Below are 22,181 nucleotides of genomic sequence, written 5' to 3'. Positions count from 1 at the left end.
AACTCACAGACCGCGAGATCATGACCTGAGCCGAAATCAAGAGTCAGACACTTAACCGACCGAGCCACTCAGGCGAACCCATGCATAGCTTTTTCTGTTTTGTTTTGGTTTTTTTTTTTTCTTAATTTAAATTCAAGTTAGTTAACAGACAGACTAGTCTTGGCTTCAGGAGCAGAACCCAATGATTCATCACTTACATATAACGCCCGGTGCTCATCCCAAAAAGTGCCTTCCTTAATGCCGGTCACCCATTTAGCCCATCCCCCCCCCCACCTCCCCTCCAGCAGCCCTCAGTTTATACTTGGTGTTTAACAGTCTCTTACAGGCTGCCTATCTGTTTTTATCTTTATTTTTCCTTCCCTTCCCCTATGTTCATCTGTTGTGTTTCTCAAATTCCACATATGAGTGAAATTATATGATACCCATCTTTCTCTGACTGACTTATTTTGCTTAGCGTAATACCCTCTAGTTCCATCCATGTTGTTGCAAATGGCAACATTTCATTCTTTTTCATCTCCAAGTAATATTCCATTGTGTGTGTATATACCATATATATAATATATATATATAATATATATATATATAATATATATATATATTATATATACCACATCCTTGTCCATTCATCCATGGACATTTGGGCTCTTTCCATAGTTCGGCTATTGTTGATAGGGCTGCTATAAACATTGGGGGGCATGTGCCCCCTTGAATCAGCATTTTTGTATCCTCTGGACAAATTCCTAGTAGTGCGATTGCTGGGTCATAGGGTAGTTCTATTTTTAATTTTTTGAGGAAGCTCCATACTGTTTTCCAGAGTGGCTGCACCAGTTGGCATTCCCACCAGCAGCGCACAAGGGTTCCGCTTTCTCCTGCCATCCTCGCCAACGTCTGCTGTTGCCTGAGGGGTAACGTTAGCCATCCCGACAGGTGTGAGGTGGTATCTCATTGTGGTTTTGATTTGCGTTTCCGTGATGAGGAGTGACGCGGAGCATCTTTTCACGTGTCTGTCGGCCATCTGGATGTCTTCTTTGGAGAAGCGTCTATTCGTGTCTTCTGCCCGTTTCTTCACGGGATGATTTGATTTGGGGTGCTGAGTTTGGGAAGTTCTTGGACACGAACCCTTCACTGTTTAAGTACCTCCAACAGAGTCATGGGATCATTTGTCTAGACAATTCGACACTGATGTTTCTGTCGTCGTAAGAACCCTTGCAATGAGGACCCTGTTGGCGGCTGGTGATGTTTTTTGAGCAAACACGCGCGAGAATGTGGATAAAAGCCAACCAAACATCAAAGAACTCATCGGGGAAGTTAGGCCTCGTGTACTCAGATTTCCCGAGAGGCTTCAAAAGTGGAAGCACCTCCAGATTTTGGTCTCAGTTGCTGTCCTGTCCACAATGAACAAATGCTTTTCCTTTAGCACCAGTGTGTAATCTGGGTGTAACGTATCTTGTGTATCGTGTTAATAGGTTATATTCAGTGCCATATTAATCATTTATTAATTAATATTAGTTCACATGGTGTAAATTATTACTATAATACAAATATTTTGCAGAATATCTAATATTTTATATGCATGTATATATACAAATACACGTGTACGTACATATATATACATACATATGAGATGTAGTTCAAGGAATTGGCTTATGCAATGATGGGGGGCTGAGTCCGACACGGGGCTCGAGCCCACAAACTGTGAGATCATGACCTGAGCCGAAATCAAGAGTCAGACACTTAACCGACCGAGCCACCCCGGCGAACCCATGCATAGCTTTTTCTGTTTTGTTTTGTTTTGTTTTGTCTTTCTTAATTTAAATTCAAGTTAGTTAACAGACAGACTAGTCTTGGCTTCAGGAGCAGAACCCAATGATGGGGGGCTGGCAAATCCCACATCCACAGGAGAATTTCTTCCTCCCCGGGGGAAATCTTAGTTTTGCTCTTAAGGCCTTTCAGCTGGTTAGATCGGGCCCACCCACTCTATGGAGGATAATCCCTTCTCCTTTAAGTCAGCTGGCCGTAGATGGTAACCACATCTCCAAAATCTCTTCACGGCGACACCTAGATCAGCGTTTGAAAACCGGGCTCCATAGCCCAGCCAAGTTGACACGTAAAACGCCATCACGGTGACATACCCGTTAGATTGTATTGGCCGATGTACAGACTGTTAGGGATTGCAGAGGAGACGTGTGACCCACCCAGCACAGATGGCCCCTGGTAAGTGGCCGTGTGGCAGAGCAGAAGCCCAGTCACTAGCAGCACAGCATGAAGACTTTGACCGGCTGCCCGGGTGCCCCAGGAGATGGTATGAGGCAGGAAATGCAAAGATAAGGAATCCAGGCGCGCTTGGGAGGGGCGGGGCAACAGAGGACCAGGCTTTGCGTTTCCTTTAACCTCTCACTGGCAGGTGCTGCGTTAGCCCTGTTGAGAAGGGAGTGGTGGCTTAGAAATTCCAAAGCAGTGGGCGATCCCCGAAGAGGGTGCCTTTGGCCTGGGGATGAATCATGGTTTTACTGAAAATGCTTCGTTTCCCAATTCTGTTCGCCGTGGGCCAAGATAATCGCGGGCTTGCACTTGGCCAGAATACACCCCAGACGGAACTAGTTGGAGCTCCACTCTGCGGGTGGGACCCCGAGAAGCAGCTGCCTCCACCATAAAGGGAGTTGGGGTACGAGATGGCTTCAGAGCCTTTTCTGGCCATCGTTCTAGAGGCAGCGGGGCGGGGCTCAGAACCTTCTCGGCAAATGTATCAGTTACGTATTGCTGTGTAACAAACCCTAGTGGCCTCAAACAACGACAACCATCGATTTTGTCCAAAAATAGGCAACTTGGGCAGGGCTTAGAGGAGCGAGCTCACCCAGCTCCACGTGGCATCCGCTGGGGTGGCTCAATACAGCCACCAGGAGCCATTTCCGAGATGGCTCAGTCACGCGGTGGCACGTTGGGGCTGGTGTCAGCGAGGCACTCCACTGAGGGCTGCTTCCTCTCCCTGCGGCCAGGATTTTCTTATGGCATGGTAGAGAGACAGCCAAGGAGAAGCTGAATCACCTTTCATGGCCAAGGCTCGGCAGTCGTGTGTCATCAGTCCCCTAAGCATGCCAGTCACTAAAAGTGAGTCACCCAGGCCAGTCCATGTTCCAGGGGAGGGGAATTAGACTCCACCCCTTGAGGGGAGGAGAGTCGAAGAGTTTGCGAACATGTTTTAAAATGACCACAGCTGGCGTGCCTGTGTGGCTCAGGCCATTAAGCGCCTGACTCAATTTCAGCACGTGTCCAGGGTCCCGGGGTTGTGGGATCGAGCCCCGTGTCAGGCTCTGTGCTAAGCAGGGAGCCTGCTTGAGATTCCCACCCCCCTCTGTCTCTCTCTCCTTCTGCCCCTCTCCTCCATTTGCCCCCCCCAACTCTCTCTCTTTCTAAAATTAAAAAAAAAAAAAAAACTCAGCAAATGGCATCCACCCTCATGTTGGGTGTTATCTCCAACATGTCCCTTTTTCTTGCCCCTCCTCCCCCATCCAGCCAATCGCCCAGACTTACGGATTCTACTACCGACGAATATCTTCAAATCAAAGCTTTTCATCCTCCCCTCTCACACCTGGACCACTGCATCTTCCTGATTTCCCTGCGTCCACTCTTTCTTCCTGTGACACTTGGGATTAAGTTCAGTCGCATATGACAAGAAGTTCAAATCACAGTGGCTTACACAAGATCAAAATATATTTCCCTTTTACGTAAAAGAAACAGATCCAGGGGCGCCTGGGAGGCTCAGTCAGTTAAGCGACCGACTTCGGCCCAGGTCATGATCTCGAGGTCGGTGAGTTCGAGCCCCACGTCGGGCCCTGTGCCGACAGCTTGGAGCCTGGAGCCTGTTTCGGATTCTGTGTCTCCCTCTCTCTCTGCCCCTCCCCCGCTCATGCTCTGTTTCTCTCTCCCTGTCTCTCTCTCTCAAAAATAAATACACATTAAAAATTTTTTTTTTAAAAAAGAAAAGAAGCTGATACCTGAATGTCCAGGGATGATACAGTGACTCTGTGATTCTCGAGGACCCAGGCTATTTTCATTTTGCTGCTCTACAACACTCAGCATGCCCTGGTCCAAAATGGCTGCCTAATCACCAGCCATCGCTTCTGCATTCCAGTGCAGGGGAGGTCGGGGGGGAAGAATGAAGAAGGATACACCCTGTCCCTTTAAGGGTCCTTCCCAGAACTTTCTCCGTATATTTCATTGACCAGTACCCAGTCACATCACCACACCTAGCTGCAAAAGAAGCTGAGAGAATGCAATCTTTAGGCAGCCATATGCCTCACTAACATCCAAGAGCTCATAACTAGAAGACACAGTTCTCTGAATCTATCCACACTGCACCCAGAATCATTTTCCTCAAGTGCGTATGTGAGTATATCACTTCCCTGCTCAAGGCCTTCAGTGGTTCCCAGCCCTTCGGGATAAAATTAACATTCCTTAAAATGACCCCAAGGTTCCTGCCATCTGGCCTCCTCTCTTCCCACTGTCACTAGCGTATTCTCTCTCATCTCAAGGTTTATTCAAGGTGTTCCGTCTGCAAAGAATCTTCTCCCACCCTCTCTGTGGGGTCACTCTACCCCTGCTTCCGGCCTCAGCCGAGACGTCCCAGTCCTCCAAGATTTGATGTGCCGATAGATGTGTTTTCGTTTCTTTTAGAATCCCTCAGAAAAACTGAGCTTTTGGGTTCAAGAAAATGTTCGCGTTTCTCAATATTCATACTACATGCCTCCCTCGGCTCTTGGAAGGCGTAAATAAAAGAAGCCACTACCTGTGAGGGGCTTAGAACGGCTCCTGTTGTACAGGAAGCGCTCAATAATTATCACCTATTATTATTGTGGTTGTTATGGCCAAATCGTGTCCTACCTCTTCCAGAGGTATTTTCCCGGGTGTTGGGCTCACAGAAGAGAAGAGATTACTTATCTCCCCCTGTCCCCAATGATTATCTGTAAAGGTGGAATTTCAGGCTGCCCAGGACAGAGATCAGAAGCAAAGAGATGTTCTTGTAGCTTCAAATCATCTTCTGTGGACTCCACCTGGGTGGCTTATGGGGACAGAAGCAGGGCAGGACTTATTCAGGGGAAATGGCGAGGATCTAACGGATCAGGTCCTGTCTTAGCTCGGGCTACTGTAACAGAGTAGCATAGACTAGGGGGGGTTAAACAACAGAAGGTTATTTCTCACACCTCTGGAGGCTGGGAAGTTCCAGGTCAAGGTGCCGGTCCATTGGCTCCTAGGGAAAGCTCTCTCTTCGTGTGATGCTCCCGTGTCTCTTCTTTTTTTGAGAGAGAGCGAGAGAGGCAGAGAGAGAGAGAGAGAGAGAGAGAGAGAGAGAGAATCTTAAGCGGGCTCCACGCCCAACGCAGAGCCCAAATCGGGGCTCGATCTCACGACCATGAGATCATGAGCTGAGCCGAAATCAAGAGTCGAAAATCAAGACTGAGCCTCCCAGGTGCCCCAACGTGTCTCTTCTTATCTAATCCCTTTATGAAGGCTCCACCCTCGTGGCCTAGTTACTTCCCAAAGGCCCCACCGTCTGATACCATCCTGCTGGGGATGAAGGTTTCAACATATGAATTGGGGGGGGGGGGGGCGGCAGGGGGACAAACATGCAGTCCCTACCCTGTTCAAATCCTGAATCCAACCCTTGCCCACACTCTGAAGACTTCCAATTCCTCGGTTGCAAAACAAGATGGATAATGACACCTACCTCGTGGGTGCCTGGGAGGATGAAATGAACTACTACACCGGGAATACCCAGCCCACTGCCTGGCAGGTGGTGGGTTAGTCCCCACTCCTCCCATCTATGAACATTCCCGAAGGATGGAACACACATGAACTGGGCCCTCACAGACCCAGAGGTGCAAAAATGGAATGGTCTTTAATCTTCTCTCTCTGAGCTCAACTCCCGAGCTGTCACCCCTCTGGGGGGTAAGCCGGGGCATCTGAACACCGTCAGACGACCCCAGTCACATTCCATCATGCCCAGTCACTTCAGAATTTGAACCAGCCCCCTCCCTCCCTGGGGAGTCCAAGGGCTCACTGGGTAGTTCAACATGGTACCATGGTACTGTCCATGGTAGTTCAACAACCATCCACACTGGCTTCTACCAGTCAGTTCTGGTCGTCATCAGGGGGCAGAGGCATGCCGTGCCCTCGGCCATGGTCTAGCCATGTGGGAATGTGACCAACTGTCTCGGGTTCCTAGTTTCAGCTCTGAAAGCTCCATGTCCCAGGAAACTCTCAGTCCCAAGCAAACGGGGATGGTTGAGTCTATCTGTGCCCTCTTCAACCTCCAATATGCTCAAGGCATCTCAAGGCTCCCAGTGATCCTTCCATCCTCCTGGGTTCTGGTTGTGCAGATGGCGGGGCTCCAGGCTGCCGCCCCAGCCCCGTGCTAGGATGTCCGGGGGCTCTGGAGAACCCCCCCCTTGCCACCTACCCCAACGGCTCACTCAGCCAGAGCCTCCGCTAAGCGGGCAGCCCGGAAACACAGTCGACAGACACCTGTGGGACACTTTTGGCCCTGGACCTTTCAGGCTTTGGTTTGCAATCTTCAAAGCCAGGCTCTTAGAGCTTGAAGATCCTGTTCTCAGCCACAAAGCCTGACTCCTGTTCCCGCTGCTATCATTGGCTATCACCCCTATCCTCTGTGCTGGGAGTTTAAACTTCTTTCATGTAATAAGAGCCGATAGCATTTACTGAGCGCTTACTGCTGGCCAGACGCTCTTCTAGTATTTTACAGCTATTGGTTTATTTCATCCTCACGATCTCTTATTACTGGCACCCTCGCTTTAGACCTTAACCCAAAGTACAGAGAGACGAAGTAACTCGTCCAAGGTCACACAGCTAGCCGGTAGGTGTGGGGCTGGGGCTGAATTGTGGCCAGCTGGGCCCCAGGCCCCTATTTTTAACTCGCTTTTATCAGTCGGTTGGGTTCATTCTCTTGGTTCAGCGTGAAGAGAAAATGGCGGCGAGGTGGCAGGTCACGGAAGGTAAGCATAGGTCCGGACCTCCCAATTTGATCCCGAGAAGATGCTCACGTGTAACACCACAATCGTGGTAGGTGTCACGAGACGGTGGAAGGAATCGGAAAGGTCAGTGAGGGCCGCTCTGGTTAATTCGGTGTGAGATTGGCTCTCCGTGGAGGAGCACAGTGGGGGTGTGACGGTGGCCAAATGCAGGATCTCTAACACGTTCACTGCCTGCTGGGCTGTGCCACCTGCCCAGCGCCCGCTTACCTTGCCCCTAGGACAGCTCATCCTTTCTCCCTGGCCCTCGGGGTCTCCCCCCCAGGCCCCCCCCCAGCCCGAGCCCGTGCAACCCCTTACTCTCTCCATCCTCCAAATCTAGTGTCTCCTCCCACCATCAGGGCCTGCCTGTGTCCCGTCCTGACGGCTCCCCACAAGACCTCAGCAGCCTTTCCCCCTCCTGGGGTCTCTCCCACCCACCTCCCACAGGGCCTGCCCAGTCCCTTCCTGCGCTGCCCGTCACAGCGACTCCTGGACCGTGTGGTCCGACGTTACGCCGAGGTGGCCGATGCTGGCAGCATCTTCATGGACCACTTCACGGACCGCGACAAGCTACGTCTGCTCTACACGCTGGCTGTCAACGCGCATCCCATCCTCCTGCAGGTACGCGGGGACCCCCCCCCCACCCTGGGGAGGGGGTTCAGGTCGGGCTCCAAGGGGGCCAGCCCCGGGATTAGCTCTCTTCCCCTTTACAGCAAGCCTTGGGGCCACACCTCCTGGAGATGAGCCCCGCAGCCATGCTTAGAAAGGACAAAACCGTGGAAGTACCCTAGATGTCTACCAATAGGGGAATGGGCAAATAAATGAGGGTGCACTTGACCTTGGGGATACACTGATCAGTAAGGCAGTCATGGTGGCTCCCCGTTTTCTTGTAGCTTCCAATCCAGTGCTGGAGGCAGCCACCGAGCAAGTCAACAAGCATCCACAGAACATGGGGAGCCCAGTCGCACCCATTTCCCCCAAATGCCAAGAATCAGGATGCTCACACCATGGGCACAAAGGAAACTAGGAAGTGAGGGGAAGGAGCGGGAAAAGGAGGAGGGCTACAGAGAGGAGGAGGGAGAAAGAGGAGGGAGGGGGACAGAAAAGACATGGAAGGGCGCCTGGGTGGCTCAGTCGGTTAAGCATCCGACTCTTGACTCTTGATTTCGGCTCAGGTCATGATCTCTGGGTTGTGAGTTCGAGCCCTGCTGTCGGGCTCTGCCCTGACAGTGTGGAGCCTGCTTGCGATTCTCTGTCTCCCCTTCCCTCTGCCCCTTTCCCGCTCATGCTCTCTCTCTTTCAAAATACATAAATGAACATGAAAAAGCAATTAAAAAAACAAAAGAACGAAAAGAGAAGGAAAGGGAGAAGGTACAAGTGGAGGAAGAAGACGCCCCAGCAAAGACACTTGATATTTATGATCACAATTAATTCTATAATTATTAATTTCATCATGTGAATGTAACTTTAAATATAATCATATGCTCTTGTTAATTGTGCATAATTAATAATTATTGTTATATTAATTAGATTGCATATTCTATCATATATTAGTAACTAATTGATATATTAATATATTTCTCATCTATAATTATTTGATATATAATTATTTATTATATATCATATATTAATATATATTAATCATCATGCATAATATAATTTGTAAGATATAATAATAGAATATAATATAAAATTAATCATCATGCATAATATAATTTGTAAAATATAATAGTAGAATATAAAATTAATCATCATGTGTAATATAATTTATAAAATATAATAATAGACTATAATATAAAATTAATCATCATGTGTAATATAATTTGTAAAATATAATAATAGACTATAATATAAAATTAATCATCATGTGTAATATAATTTGTAAAATATAATAATAGACTATAATATAAAATTAATCATCATGTGTAATATAATTTGTAAAATATAATAGAATATAATATAAAATATATAAAATGAGTTATAATTCTATGATAACATATATAATAATATATTAATAATCATAATATGATTTGCTATATAACCATTAATATATTAATGTATAAGTTACTGTGTCGTGAATGTATATTTATTAATACATACGTGATTACTATTTTGAAATATAATGAGCTGCTCTCACTTCCTGAGCACCTGCCAGGTACTGAATATTGTGTTGAATGCTTTACATCACGACCACTCGACAACTGCACGGAAATATTATCATTGTCCCCCTTTCCAGATGAGGTGGGCGGGGCTCCGAGATATGAGGTGACCTGACCACAAGTCACTTAGCTAAGGTCAGCAATGGGACCCAAACCCAGAGCCGTCTGGGACCCAAATCCAGTGCCGGGTCCAGACTCTTTCCGCTAAAACCTGCCTAGTGACCCCCGAGGGTCTTCTTTCCCGTTGTCCCAACCTCAGTGGTGGCAGCCAACTCCCAAGAGGCCTGGGCTGGGACCCTCCATCCACGCAGGGCTGGGGGAGGGGAGGGCAAGACCTCCCTCTACGGCAATAGTGGGAGAGCCTCACAACATGCGGATGGGTTAAAAGGGGCAGAAGGCCACAGAAAATCATCAGAGAGGGGAATCAGTTCTTTTTATTAAAGAAGGAAAATAAGAAACAAAAAGTGGTATTTATCTTTTCTGCCGTTTCCCCCTGGTTTAAAGAAATATCATTCTAGGGGCACCTGGGTGGCTCGTTTAAGCGTCGTCCGCTTCTTGATTTCGGCTCAGGTCACGATCTCACGGTTCGTGGGATCGAGCTTCACGTCGGGCTCTGTGCTGACAGTGCAGAGCCTGCTTGGAACTCTCTCTCTCTCCCTCGCACTCTTCCTGGCTCATACTCTCTCTCTCAAAATAAAAAGGAAGGAAGGAAGGAAGGAAGGAAGGAAGGAAGGAAGGAAGGAACTATTCTAGATACAGCTGCTTCAATAAATAGTCAAGAAAAGACCAGCCAGGATTCCCGCCTCCCTCTGTCATCTCCCAAATCCACACAAGTGGTGCTCTTGTGAGGACACAAAGGACATCCGCTGGGGGTTGTATGCTTCCCTAGATCAGTGTCAGGCTGTTGGAAGGTTCCAGTTTTGGGAGTGGGGGGGCATTTGTGATTAGGTAGTTACCCAAACCAGGCAGATTCACCCAGAGTCAGTGCCATGGTTCCCAAAACTTGTGCCACCAGGGGCCACTTTCGTGATTTTTGCTCTATCCCAGAACCTGGTGCCTGCGCTGTCATTTTAAAAAATATTTTTCTTTTAAAAAAAAAAAAAAAAAAGGGGGGGCGCCTGGGTGGCGCAGTCGGTTAAGCGTCCGACTTCAGCCAGGTCACCATCTCGCGGTCCGTGAGTTCGAGCCCCGCGTCAGGCTCTGGGCTGATGGCTCGGAGCCTGGAGCCTGTTTCCGATTCTGTGTCTCCCTCTCTCTCTGCCCCTCCCCCGTTCGTGCTCTGTCTCTCTCTGTCCCAAAAATAAATAAACGTTGAAAAAAAAATTAAAAAATATATATATTTTTCTCTGGGCCCCTGGGTGGCTCCGTTGGGTAAGCATCCCACTCTTGCTTTGGGCTCAGGTCATGATCTCACGGTTCGTGAGTTCAAGCCCCGAGTCGGCTCTGCGTTGGCAGCGAGGAGCCTGCCTGGGATTCTCTCTCTCTCTCTCTCTCTCTCTCTCTTTCTCTCTGCCCCTCTCCACTCTCTCTCTCTCTCTCTCTCTCTCTCAATAAATAAACATTTTAAAAATATTTTTCTCTTTAAATCAGCCTCTTTTTTTTTTTTTTTTTTTAAGCCCATGGCCTCTTCCTAGGCACTGGTGTCTGTGAAATCCCAAATACTGGTCATATTTTCTCGACTCTTCAACTCTTAAAAAAAAAAAAAGGGTTGAGGGCCCCGTGGCGGACGCGTTTGGAGACGGAGGGTGCCCGGTAAGCCTGATCCCTCTGGGTGCTGCCGGTGAGAGGCAGGGGAACAGGTGTCCCGGCAAGTTTTTCTCTCTCATCCTCTAATGCGTCCTCCTTCCCGCTTCCAGATCTTCCCCGGCGCCGAGGGCTGGCCGCTGCCCAAGTACCTGGGCTCCTGCGGCAGATTCCTGGTCAGCACCAGCACCAGCCCTCTGCGGGAATTCTTCGGCGCGGCCCCGGACCAGGCGGCCGACCTGGCCTACCAGCTCCTCGGGGTCCTGGAGTCCCTGAGGAGCAACGATCTGAACTACTTTTTCTACTTCACCCACGTCGATGCGGGCACGTTTGGCATCTTTAACAACGGGCATCTGTTCATCCGGGATGCCAGCGCCTTGGGCGTCATCGACAAGCAGGAAGGTACCCAGCGTGGGCCCGGCTGAGCAGCTGTCAGAGGGGAAGTCAGGGTGACAGGAGGCAGGGAGGGGTGACTGAGTGGGGAGGGGGAGGTCGCACCCCCGGGTCTTTCCAGTCTCTGGGTGTCACAGTGAGAGCAGCCCACGGTCGGCGGGGGGGCGGGGGGTGTCAGCTGTCACATCAAATGTCCTTCTCCCCCGTTTGAGTCTGTGCTCCGACTCTATCTCTAAAGGGGAACTGGACCTTGGCCATGGAGGCATTTTGCATCGTGGCCCGGCCCCGACTGCACCCTCAGGGCGCTGCTGTTGACCCAATTCGGTCTGGGCACACTGGGACTCGCCCTGCCCCCTCTTCGCACACACACCACCACCGGATCCGTTTTCTCAGAGCCTTGCGCATCAGATGCTTCTAGCCCTTATCTGAAACTTACATATCTGGCTGATTCACCAGTACACGTTGCCATCCATTTCGGCACTTTTGCTTCGTAAAGATGTTCAGACTAAAAACCACGGCATCAATTGAGGTGTATGAGTGAATCATGTTTCTCCCCATGTGCCCCGGCTCATCCAGGGTTCTAGAACTCTTGGAACATCCCAGTTTCTAGCGGTGACCGGATTTTCCGAACCCAATCAGAGGACAGAGGATTTTCTTCTCTGATCTCCGATTTTGCTTATACGAGAAGGCCTACGAAGAGGGGCCGGTTAAGCCACACTTGCTTCCTGATTTGCCTTTATTAAGAAGAATCAAGTCAGGGGGCACCGGGGTGGCTCAGTTGTATGTCTGACTTCGGCTCAGGTGGTGATCTCACGGTCCATGAGCGCGAGCCCCGCGTTGGGCTCTGTGTTGACCGCTCAGAGCCTGGAGCCTGCTTCGGATTCTGTCTCCCTCTCTCTCTCTGCCCCTTCCCCACTTGTGCTCTCTCTCTCTCAAGAATAATAAATAAATAAACATTAAAAAAAAAAAAGAATCAAGTTAGAAGAAATGAGTCTGGTTCCATAATACTGGGGATACGAAAACTATTGCACCTGTCGGTCGCACTGAATGCATATTCTGAATCACCTGTTGTTCCTCCCAACTCTGGACTCAAAAAGGACCAGCGGATCCCGTTCTAGCGATTTCTGGGGCTCGCCTATCGAGTCCTTATAATGGGAGCATCGCAGTGTGGATGCGAGCCCTCTGATTCGAACCCAGCCTGTGGCAGGGACAAGTGCACGCTCCATGCCCAGGCTTCATCCTACCGCAGCACAGAGAGACCGTCCCACTGTTGTTCCCAGCCGGGACCATTGTGTCCCTGACGCTCTGCATCTGGTGACGGGACACGCCAGGCGCTGGCCGCACCATTCACCCCGCAAGTCTAACCAGTGGCGCCCCCCGCCGGTTGCAGGGCGTCTAACATCTCCCATCTTTCTTCCAGGCAGCCAGGCAGCCGCCGGGGCAGAAGAGACTCCAGACATCTTCAGCTGCCTGGTTTCCGGCTGCCAGGCCCCGCTGCCCTCCTGTGACGCCGTCCCCGAGAAGCAAAGCCTGGTGCTGGTGTGTCGGCGGGTGCTGCCTCAGCTTCTCCAGGGCAAGTTCCCTTCCCCCGTGCAGGACGAGATAGACGCCGCCCTTGCTCGCTGTGGGGAGGACGCCAGCCCAGACCCCGAAGTCCTCGGGGCCGCCAGCCGCCTGAAGGACCTCTTGAGGCCCCTGAGAACCTGCGACCCCAGATTCGCCTACCGCTACCCGGATTGCAAGTATAATGAGAAGTTCTGAGGGGCCCGGGGCCTTTGGTGGCCCGGCAGGGGACCACATCCTTGGCTCCTCTCCCCCTCCCCCCCCCCAGTCGCGTGGCTGCAGGGTGCAAAGAGGCGGCTGTGTCCCCAGACATTAGGAGAAATGCACGTTCATTTCCCAGGACCCGAGGGACCTGCTGACAGCCAGAGGGGGCTTGTGTCACACGATGTGATTGTCCCAGGGCCGGGCGGTGGCAGACTCGGGTGTGGACACTCCCTGGACCTCTCGGAGCCTCAGTGTCCCCTGTTCTCCATCAGACTCACGAGTTCATTAAAGAGGACAGGGGGATGTGAAGGGTCACAGACACCTGCCGGTGGTTACAGAATGTTCCAGAAGTGTGCGCAGGCAGGGCAAATGAGACAGAGCTGTGGAGGTGGGGGCCGTTGGGAGGGAAGGCAGGGGGAGGGGGAGGCCCTCTGGCCAAGACCCTGTTAGACTCCAAGGAGAGGGGCCCCCTGCCTGCTCTCCGTGTGCTCCCACTGGCCCTCCTGCCGTGCTCCCCACACTGCCACGGGTCGGGGGGAGGAGACACATGGACAGGGCCACACTCCGGGTGAGCCAAGGGTGAGAAGCGATGACGGGTGGGCTGGGGGGGTGCGATGTGTTGGTCCAGGAGCTCTGAGAAGCAGGTGTCAGGACAGGGGTGAGAGGGGCGAGAATCGGATTCAAGAAGATGCCCGCGTGGAAGGCAAGAAGGAGCAACTCAAGTCTGAGCCCAAGTGAGGGAGAGACGGTCAGCTGCACAATCTAAAGGAAGGTTCGGCAGGGCTGCTGGGGTTTCCTGGAGGACAAGCCAGCCGTCAGAGGAGCCCCGAGTCTCCCCAGGCCAGACGGCCCTTATATCCCAGCTGCACTCGGTCGCTGGCAGGAAAACAGCCTGCCGCGAGCATGGCCTTGGCCTAACCGCCAAGATGGATTTCTCCCTGGAGCGGGAGGTCTGTGAGGACACCGCAGCCACAGCCAGGGCCCCAGGCCAGCTCTGTCGTCACCAACAGCCTCCAGTGCAGGAGGTTAAGGAGTCTGAGAATGTGCATTCCAACTTGACCTTACAGGTCATTATAAAAATTTTGGTGGTGGGGGGGGGGGGGCGCCTGAGTGGCTCAGTCCATTAAGCGTCTGACTCTTGACTTCGGCTCAGGTCATGATCTCACAGTTCGTGAGATCGAGCCCCGCGTCGGGCAATGTGCTGACAGCACAGAGCCTGCTTGGGATTCTCTGTTTCCCTCTCCCTCTGTGCCCCTCCCCCTGCTCGCGTGCTCTCTCTCTCCCAAAAATAAACATTTAAAAAATAGTTTTTCAAGGTCAGCCAACAAAACATACTCTATTCGACAGTCTGTTAGTTTGCTTTATACCTTTGAAATATTTAGCCACATACTATGTGGGCCCCTGTGTGTAGTCTTGCCCCGGCACCTCAAACCTCAGTGGGGGGCTCTTTAGACCTTTGTCCAGCCTCCCTGTCAGCCCTCTCCTCTCAGGGACCTCCCGGTCGGCCTCCTCTTTCTTCCCTCTGAATCACCACCTTTAGGTCAGAATGCCTGACTTAACAGGCTTCACATGGCAGACGGGGAAACTGAGGCCCAAGGAGGAAGAGCGACTCACTGAGATAGTTCCAGAACTCCTGCTACCAGTCCACGCCCCTCCTACCTTCTCCGTCACCTGCTGATTTTCACCTTGTCCTAACCACTTTGGGTCCCTTCACTCACATTTAAAGATGGGCCAAGAAAAGTCGTATTTGTGGTCCACCAGATTGGTTGTCTTTGGGGTTTGCCCTGCGACTGTTCCAGGCACTACCCCACCCCCCATCCCCAGGGCAATGACAATAGTGAGGATGACGGGCCAAGCTTCTGGAAGGGCAGGGTTGGGCTGCCTGAGAGTCTTTGAGACCGTTGCCCTCTGGCTTGGTCTGGAAGGGCAAGGATTGACCACCTTTCCCAACACCTTGCTTTCAACCCAGCGAAACTGATTCTAGACTTCTGGCCTTCAGCACTACGAGACGATACATTTCTAGCAGCTGAAAGCTACCCATTTTGTAGTAATTGGTTCTAGCGGCCACAGGAAACTGACATGCGCCCCACACTCTGTCTTAGCGTCTGCTCCGCAAGAACCCGACCTGCAGTATTGCCCAACGCCAGTCTATAGTGACAGGTTCCAAAGCCGGACCTGCCCACTGTATGCACCTGTACCCAGGGCTGAGGTTCAGATGGTTCCAGATCTGTGTCCCAGCCCGCCATCCAGCTGGGAGCTCCCTCAGCATGGCGGTGACATGGGGGTCCTTTTGTGTTCCCCACGGCAACCGGGCTGGGCACAGAGCGGGTGCTTGGAAAATGCTCTTGCTGAGGACAATGACTGCATTCTCCAGCCCTTCTGGCTTGGTGTTTGTCACAGACCGTGTGCTCTAGACGAAACGTTTGTGTCGCCCCAGAATGCCTACGTTGAAATCCTACCCCCCCCCCCGCCCCCGCCGCCGTGTGATGCTGCTTGGTACTGGGCCTTTGGAAGGTGGTTAGCTCCTGAGGGTGGGACCCTCGTGGGTGGGATTAGTCCCCTTGTAAAGGAGACCCCAGAGAGCCCCCTTGTCTCTTGTGCCAAATGAGGACGCAGTGAGAAGATGGCCGCCCACGAACCACAGTGGGCCCTCAACAGACACCAGATCTGCCGGCGCCTTGATCTCAGACTTCCCAGCCTCCAGAACTGTGAGAACTGTGAGAACCGACTCTCGATTGCTCACAAGCCCACCCCGCCTCCCCCAGTCTGTGGTATTTGGTTACAGCAGCCCGAACAGACTACGACATTATGCTGGCCATAGACAGGACAGAGGGGCTTCCTTGAGAACGGCTCTTTCCCCTCAACGGCCGGGAGACGGGTTGAGTCAGCACTCAAGAGACTTGGGTCACAAAGATTATCATTGTGGTACATTCTCAGTCCTCGGGAATCCTACTGGAGGCCTCAGAGTGTATTGCTGAGTTTTGCTAGCCACCGCCATTTTATAGCAGGACCAGCTACATAATTTGGCGGGGGGGGGGGGGGGATAGTAGAAAACGAAACAGGGGGGCCTCCCGGTATTGAGATTTGCGAGACCACAGAGCATTAAATTAAGTGCAAGCCCTGTGAGACTGTACAGTTTGCATGGCCCGTGAAGCTGGTCCTGGGTGCTTGAGAATACTAATTGTTAACCTTGGTGTAGAGGGCTCCTGGGATTCACTGGGGTCTCACTTGACCTCCACAACCAAGGGGACTAGGTGTGGGATCAGAGGTGATATACAAAACACTTCATCACCACCATGGCCAAGGAACTGATCTACGAGAAAGGACTCCACCGGCTGCAGCTATGAGGTGGGCGAGTCCCACTTTTCAAATGAGAAAACTAGTTCAGGCAATTCGCTCAGAGTGACAGTTTTTAGGTCCCTCGCCTTCCAGACCTCTCCTGTAACATCTGACTTCCGCCCGTAAGTGATTCCGTGAGCCTGACCATTTCCTCTAGGGTTCAACATAAATACTTTGTTGGATTTGTGTTCTTTCTGGAAAGATCTACAGCCCTGGAATCAGACAGACCTGGTTTCAAACAATGATTCTGCTGGTTCCTATGTGACCTGGGTCAAGTTGCTTAACCTCTCTGAGTCTCCATAAAATGGCGGGGGCGGAGTCCAGGGGGGTGGGGGGTGGAGATCTACCTTCTCGGGGTTGCTGTCTTATTTCAATAAGAGAGTGTGTCTCGAGAGCCTGGCACATACTGGCATTCTGTGTTTGCCAATGTAGGGCACGAACAGAGGGTCTCTCAGCCAAAAGGGCCACAAAATAAATAATGCTAGCAACAGATCATAACCCAGAAATGACATCCATTCTTACATGACCATACTGGTCTAAATAAATACGCGAATAAGTAAATAAACAGGGAAGGCGAGGGCTCTTCCTTACAGAATTCCAACTCATGAATGTAGAAGAAAGGGAGGGAGTGGAAAATGACCACTTGGCCAACACCACACCAATAATTGTTGCAGGCAATGGGTGGCTCAGTCGCTTAAGCGTCGGACTCTTGACTTTGGCTCAGGTCATGATCTCACGGTGGTGAGATCGAGCCCCGCACAGGGCTCTGCACTGACACTGCGGAGCCTGCTTGGGATTCTCTCTCTCTTCTCTGTCTCTGTCTCTCTCTCTCTCTCTCTCTGCCCCTCCCCTGCTCGCTCTCTCTGTCAAAATAAATAAACAGACTTAAAAAAGTAATAATAATGGTTGTAGGCAAGAATCCCCAGTGGCTAAAAGTAGTAGATGAAAGTATGAGAAACAGGGCCTTTGCATCATCTCAAAGTTATCTCGCCACCAACATACTCATTAAGCGTGAAAGGAAAAATAGGAAGTTGATGGTGAAAAAACCTGGCAGACGCGACCTTAGCCAGGTGAGCAGGGTCAACATTAGCAGTGATGAGTCACATAGACATCGTGTGCTCCCCACCATGATGCCCCGTGAAGGGCACAGCATCACTTCCGTGGTATTCTTGCCCCAAATGCAAAACCTCAATCGAATTCATGAGATAACATCTACCAAGTTGAGGGACGTCCTACGATTGGCCATGAAAGGCAAGGAAGGACTAGAGAATTGTCACAGATTGGGGGGGTGGGGGTGGGGAGGGGGAAACTAACGGGACCTGATCCAGAAGAAGGACATCGGTGGTGTCAATGGCCACCAGCCAAGACTTACCAGGAACGAACCCACAAGTTTAACAAGTAAGGTCTATTGCTCCTTGGAACAAGGAGAAAATGCACCCCGAGGAGCAACATAAGGTGTCCCAATAAGAGGGGGGTCAGAAAGGACTTCTTAGAGGATTAGAGCTTGTTGGGTGAGTTTGGGGACGGTTCAAGGAAGGGGGGCTTTGCTCTGGATTGGATGCTGTCAAGAAGTGGGGGTAAATCCATGATTGCCCATCTCCATAAATCCCGTCTATAGGGCAGGAGGAATGAAGGAGGCTAACCCTGTAGTTATCAAAGCAGCAGTCACATAATAGCCAGGGTAGGGGACATGTTGGGTTCTTTTTGGTTGAACAATGATCCTGTTGTTTGTCTTGACTCATTGTGGTCACCGAGTGGCCTTGTTTGATGTTAGCGATGTGAGAAATTGTTTATGTTCAAAGAAAACACGGAGGCCCAGCTGTGAGGGCCAGGCCGGCTCTGAGCACCACCAAGGGGAAGGCTTCACGATGCCAGGCCAGTGCCCAGCTACTGTGGGCTGCTTGGCTGCTTTTCAGTGGGACAGTCGGTGAAATTCCAAGAAGGTCTCTTGGATTAGCGCGTAGTATCTCATCAGTGTTCATTGCTTGGGGGATGTCGGGTGGGAATTCTGTCTACCAGTTTGGAACTTTGTTGTAAGTCTAAAATAAGTCTAAAATATTTCTAGTCTAAAGTCTCAAATATTCCCCCCAAAATAAAAAGGGGAAAAGCAACTCGGTGGATGAGGCAGAAATTGGTTGGCCACCAGGTGAGGAAGTTGGCTTGCACAGTGGAGTTGTACCGTATGAAACGGAAGACATATCCCAAAACGTGAAGGCATTACCTGTGTGATAAGATGGTCCTGACTCTGAAAAACACATGGAGACTGAGTCGAGTTAAAAAGAAGACTCGGGGCGCCTGGGTGGCTCAGTTGGTTAAGGGTCTGACTCTTAAATTCGGCTCAGGTCATGATCTCACGGTTCCTGAGATCGAGCCCTGTGTTGGGCTCCTTGTCGACAGTGTAGAGCTTCTCTGCGCCAACCCCACCCCCCCCACCCCCGCAACTCACACTGTCTCTTTCTCTCTCAAATAAAGAAAATAGAACTTAAAAAAAAAAGGAAGACTCCAGTTTCCCATTTGGGGCTTACTCTAGAATGATGCTCGTTGTCCTTATCACACTGGAAAGCAATAGAGACTTAGGGCTCACATACTCCTGATTCCTTACCTTCTACCCACAAACCATGGTGCCTCATGTACAGAGAGCATGTAGCACAAATGAAGATCTCCCTTCACACCCCTGCACCCCCCTCCCCAATTGGCTGAATCCACCTTTCGGCCTCTTGCCCCTACCTGGAGCTTCTCTCTGAAAAATCCTTCTTGAGGGGGAATTGTGTCAAAAGTGAGCTGATATTCCCCTTGTCAAAACACATTTTTGTATTTTATTTTTTTTTAATGATCCTACCCAAGGCGGGCAACAATTCAGGAAAAGAGGCACGTCATGGAAATTTGGTGAAAATATAATCCTATTGAAAAGTAATTTGGCAAAGTTCATCAAGAACCTCAAAAAAGATTGCACACTCTACCCAATAATTTCACTTCTGGGATGCTATCCAAAGGAAGTAATCAAGAATGCAGAGAGATTTATGCACAGACTGACTGTTAAAAATCACGGATTGAACACTTGTAACCTCTACAAAAATGAGAGTAAGTGGAATTTTTAATAGGCATAGACTATCACACAGGGGGAAACGAAAGGAGAAAAATAGAAACAAAATTTTGAAAGCTGGAAAGCAAATAACTTAGCAGGACCCAGAGAACAGAATCCTGAGCTGGCAGCAAAGAATGCTGAGAACCCTCCCAACTTACACCACGAAACCTCTCAAAAAGTTGAGGAATCAGCAGCACTGGATCCTTCAGGAAGGAAGAGGGAAGGCTGAAATAAGGATGAGTCTTAAAAAGCCACTTTAAAACCCAAATGGAGGGGGCGCCTGGGTGGCACAGTCGGTTAAGCGTCCGACTTCAGCCAGGTCACCATCTCGCGGTCCGTGAGTTCGAGCCCCGCGTCGGGCTCTGGGCTGATGGCTCAGAGCCTGGAGCCTGTTTCTGATTCTGTGTCTCCCTCTCTCTCTGCCCCTCCCCCGTTCATGCTCTGTCTCTCTCTGTCCCAAAAATAAATAAACGTTGAAAAAAAATTTAAAAAAAAAAACCCAAATGGAGGCACCTGGGTGGCTCAGTCCATTAAGTGTCCGACTCGATTTCGGCTCAGGTCATGAGACAGCGGTTCGTGAGATCGAGCCCCACATGGGGCTCTGCGATGACAGCTTGGGATTCTCCCTCTCCCTCTCTCTCTCTCTGCCCCTCCACCGCTTGTCCTCTCTCTCTGTCTCTCTCTCTCAAAATAAACAAATAAACATTAAAAAGTAAATCAATCCATCAATCAACCAATAAAAAGCAAATGGAACCCGATCTCCCTCTCCCTTCGTTGCCAGGTGATGGCCCTCCAAGCCGCAACAAAATATTGGAAACTCCTTGCCTGGAAAGAGTAAATCAAAGGGTCTTCAGGGACAGCAGGGAGAGAACAGTAAGTCACACTGAAAACTAGGGGATCGAGGGCATGTGTGCACAGTAGATGCTCTGTGCCCTCCCGTGTGCTGAAACCCATCCCCACCCCAGGCAGGAGAACTGACCAGTGAGCCTCCAGGAAAAAGGTTAAAAACTCCCGACATCGGAAGCCCCTCAACAATCCCACTCAGGTCTCTAAGGGAAGGTCACAGCTGGCAAACCCCACTGGTCGTCCAGAGCACCTAGTTATCCTTTTAGTTCCCCACTCCATTTTTTTTCTGCCTTTGTTCTAATATTGTTTTGAAATATTTTCAGACTTTCAGAAAAGTTGAAAGGAACGTACAAATCATTGCCGTATACCCTGTACTGGTATTCTCAACTATTTAATTTTTTCCATGTTTGCTTTATCATTTTCTCCCTCTTCATTTTTCTCTCTCTCCCTCCTTCCCTGTCTCTCCTCCTCCATGTCTCTCTCTCTTTCTCTCCCCTCCCCTTCCCCCGATTCGGGGGCTTGAACTCACGAACCGTGAGATCATGACCTGAGCCGAAGCCGGATGCTCAACCGACTGAGCCAGCCAGGCGCCCCCCAACCATCTTTTCCTGAACCATCTTACAATAGGTTACAGACGTGCCTCTAAATACTTCAGGGTTTATATCCTATAAACAAAGAAAGGCTCACATAACTACAGCACAATTCTCAAAACCAAGAGGTTAACCCTGATGCCACATTATTTCGTAACTATGGCCGTTATTCAAATGTTTCTGATTTCTCCAGTAAGGTCCTTCATAGAAATTTTGTTCTGGTCCAGGATACAATTCAGGATCACAGATTGCATTTAGTTGGCATGTCTCTTGCCTTCCTTTCATCTGGAACATTTTCTCAGCCCGTGTGTGTGTGTGTGTATGTGAGAGAGAAAGAGAGAGAGAGAGAGAGAAAGAGAGAGAGATCACCTTGACATCTCTGAAGAGGAAAGGAATTTGTAGAATTTCCCTCAATTTGGGTTTGTCTGTTGATCCGTAATGATTCAATTTAGCCTTTTCATTTGGGGGGAGGGAGGCCTCAGAAGTGAGGCTGAGCTCCCTTCTTCGCATCCGATCAGAAAACACGTGATGGGGCGCCTGGGTGGCGCAGTCGGTTAAGCGTCCGACTTCAGCCAGGTCACCATCTCGCGATCCGTGAGTTCGAGCCCTGCGTCAGGCTCTGGGCTGATGGCTCGGAGCCTGGAGCCTGTTTCCGATTCTGTGTCTCCCTCTCTCTCTGCCCCTCCCCCGTTCATGCTCTGTCTCTCTCTGTCCCAAAAATAAAAGAAAAGAAAAGAAAAGAAAAGACAAGACGTGAGGTCAACTTGTCTCATCACTGGTGACACTCACGTGGCTGACGTGAAGTCTACCAAGTTTCTGCCCTGTAAGTTTAAATGGGAATTGGAGAAGACATCCTCTGAGATTATGCGAATATCCTGTATTCCTCAAACTTTCACCCACTTGCGTTAGCATCCGTTGGTGATTTTGCCCAAATAACTCTTACTACGGTGGTTGCCAAATGACGATTTTGTAAAAACTCTACTCTTCCCTTTGCACATGTGAGTGGGCATTCTGTTGTCAAACAAAAGAACTTTTCTTCCTCCCTCCTGACTTGGGTTTTTTTTTAATTTTTTTCATGTGTATTTATTTTTGAGAGAGACAGAGACAGAGCATGAGCGGGGGAGGGGCGGAGGGAAAGGGAGACAGAATCTGAAGTAGGTTCCAGGCTCCGAGCTGTCAGCACAGAGCCCGATTGGGGGATCTGGCTCAGGAGCCGCGAGATCATGACCTG

The 22,181-nt window shown here is 50.3% G+C and overlaps 1 protein-coding gene across 1 annotated transcript in view; it reads left to right on the top strand.

Moving 5' to 3' along the window:
- DIPK2B (divergent protein kinase domain 2B) overlaps positions 1 to 14,409 on the top strand; it is a 44,937-nt gene extending 30,528 nt beyond the window's left edge. Inside the window, exons 3-5 of the mRNA XM_043571664.1 lie at positions 7,476 to 7,649; positions 11,044 to 11,332; positions 12,744 to 14,409. Of these exons, the coding sequence (XP_043427599.1) occupies positions 7,476 to 7,649; positions 11,044 to 11,332; positions 12,744 to 13,084 (804 nt within the window). The 3' untranslated portion in view covers positions 13,085 to 14,409. The remainder of the gene's footprint in view (positions 1 to 7,475; positions 7,650 to 11,043; positions 11,333 to 12,743) is intronic.
- Positions 14,410 to 22,181: the final 7,772 nt, after the last annotated feature.

This window comes from Prionailurus bengalensis, chromosome X (assembly GCF_016509475.1).
Source record: "Prionailurus bengalensis isolate Pbe53 chromosome X, Fcat_Pben_1.1_paternal_pri, whole genome shotgun sequence".
In the NCBI taxonomy this organism is placed as follows: domain Eukaryota; kingdom Metazoa; phylum Chordata; class Mammalia; order Carnivora; family Felidae; genus Prionailurus; species Prionailurus bengalensis.
The sequence above is the reverse complement of the archived record's forward strand: the minus strand, read 5'-3'. Positions and strand labels throughout refer to the sequence as shown.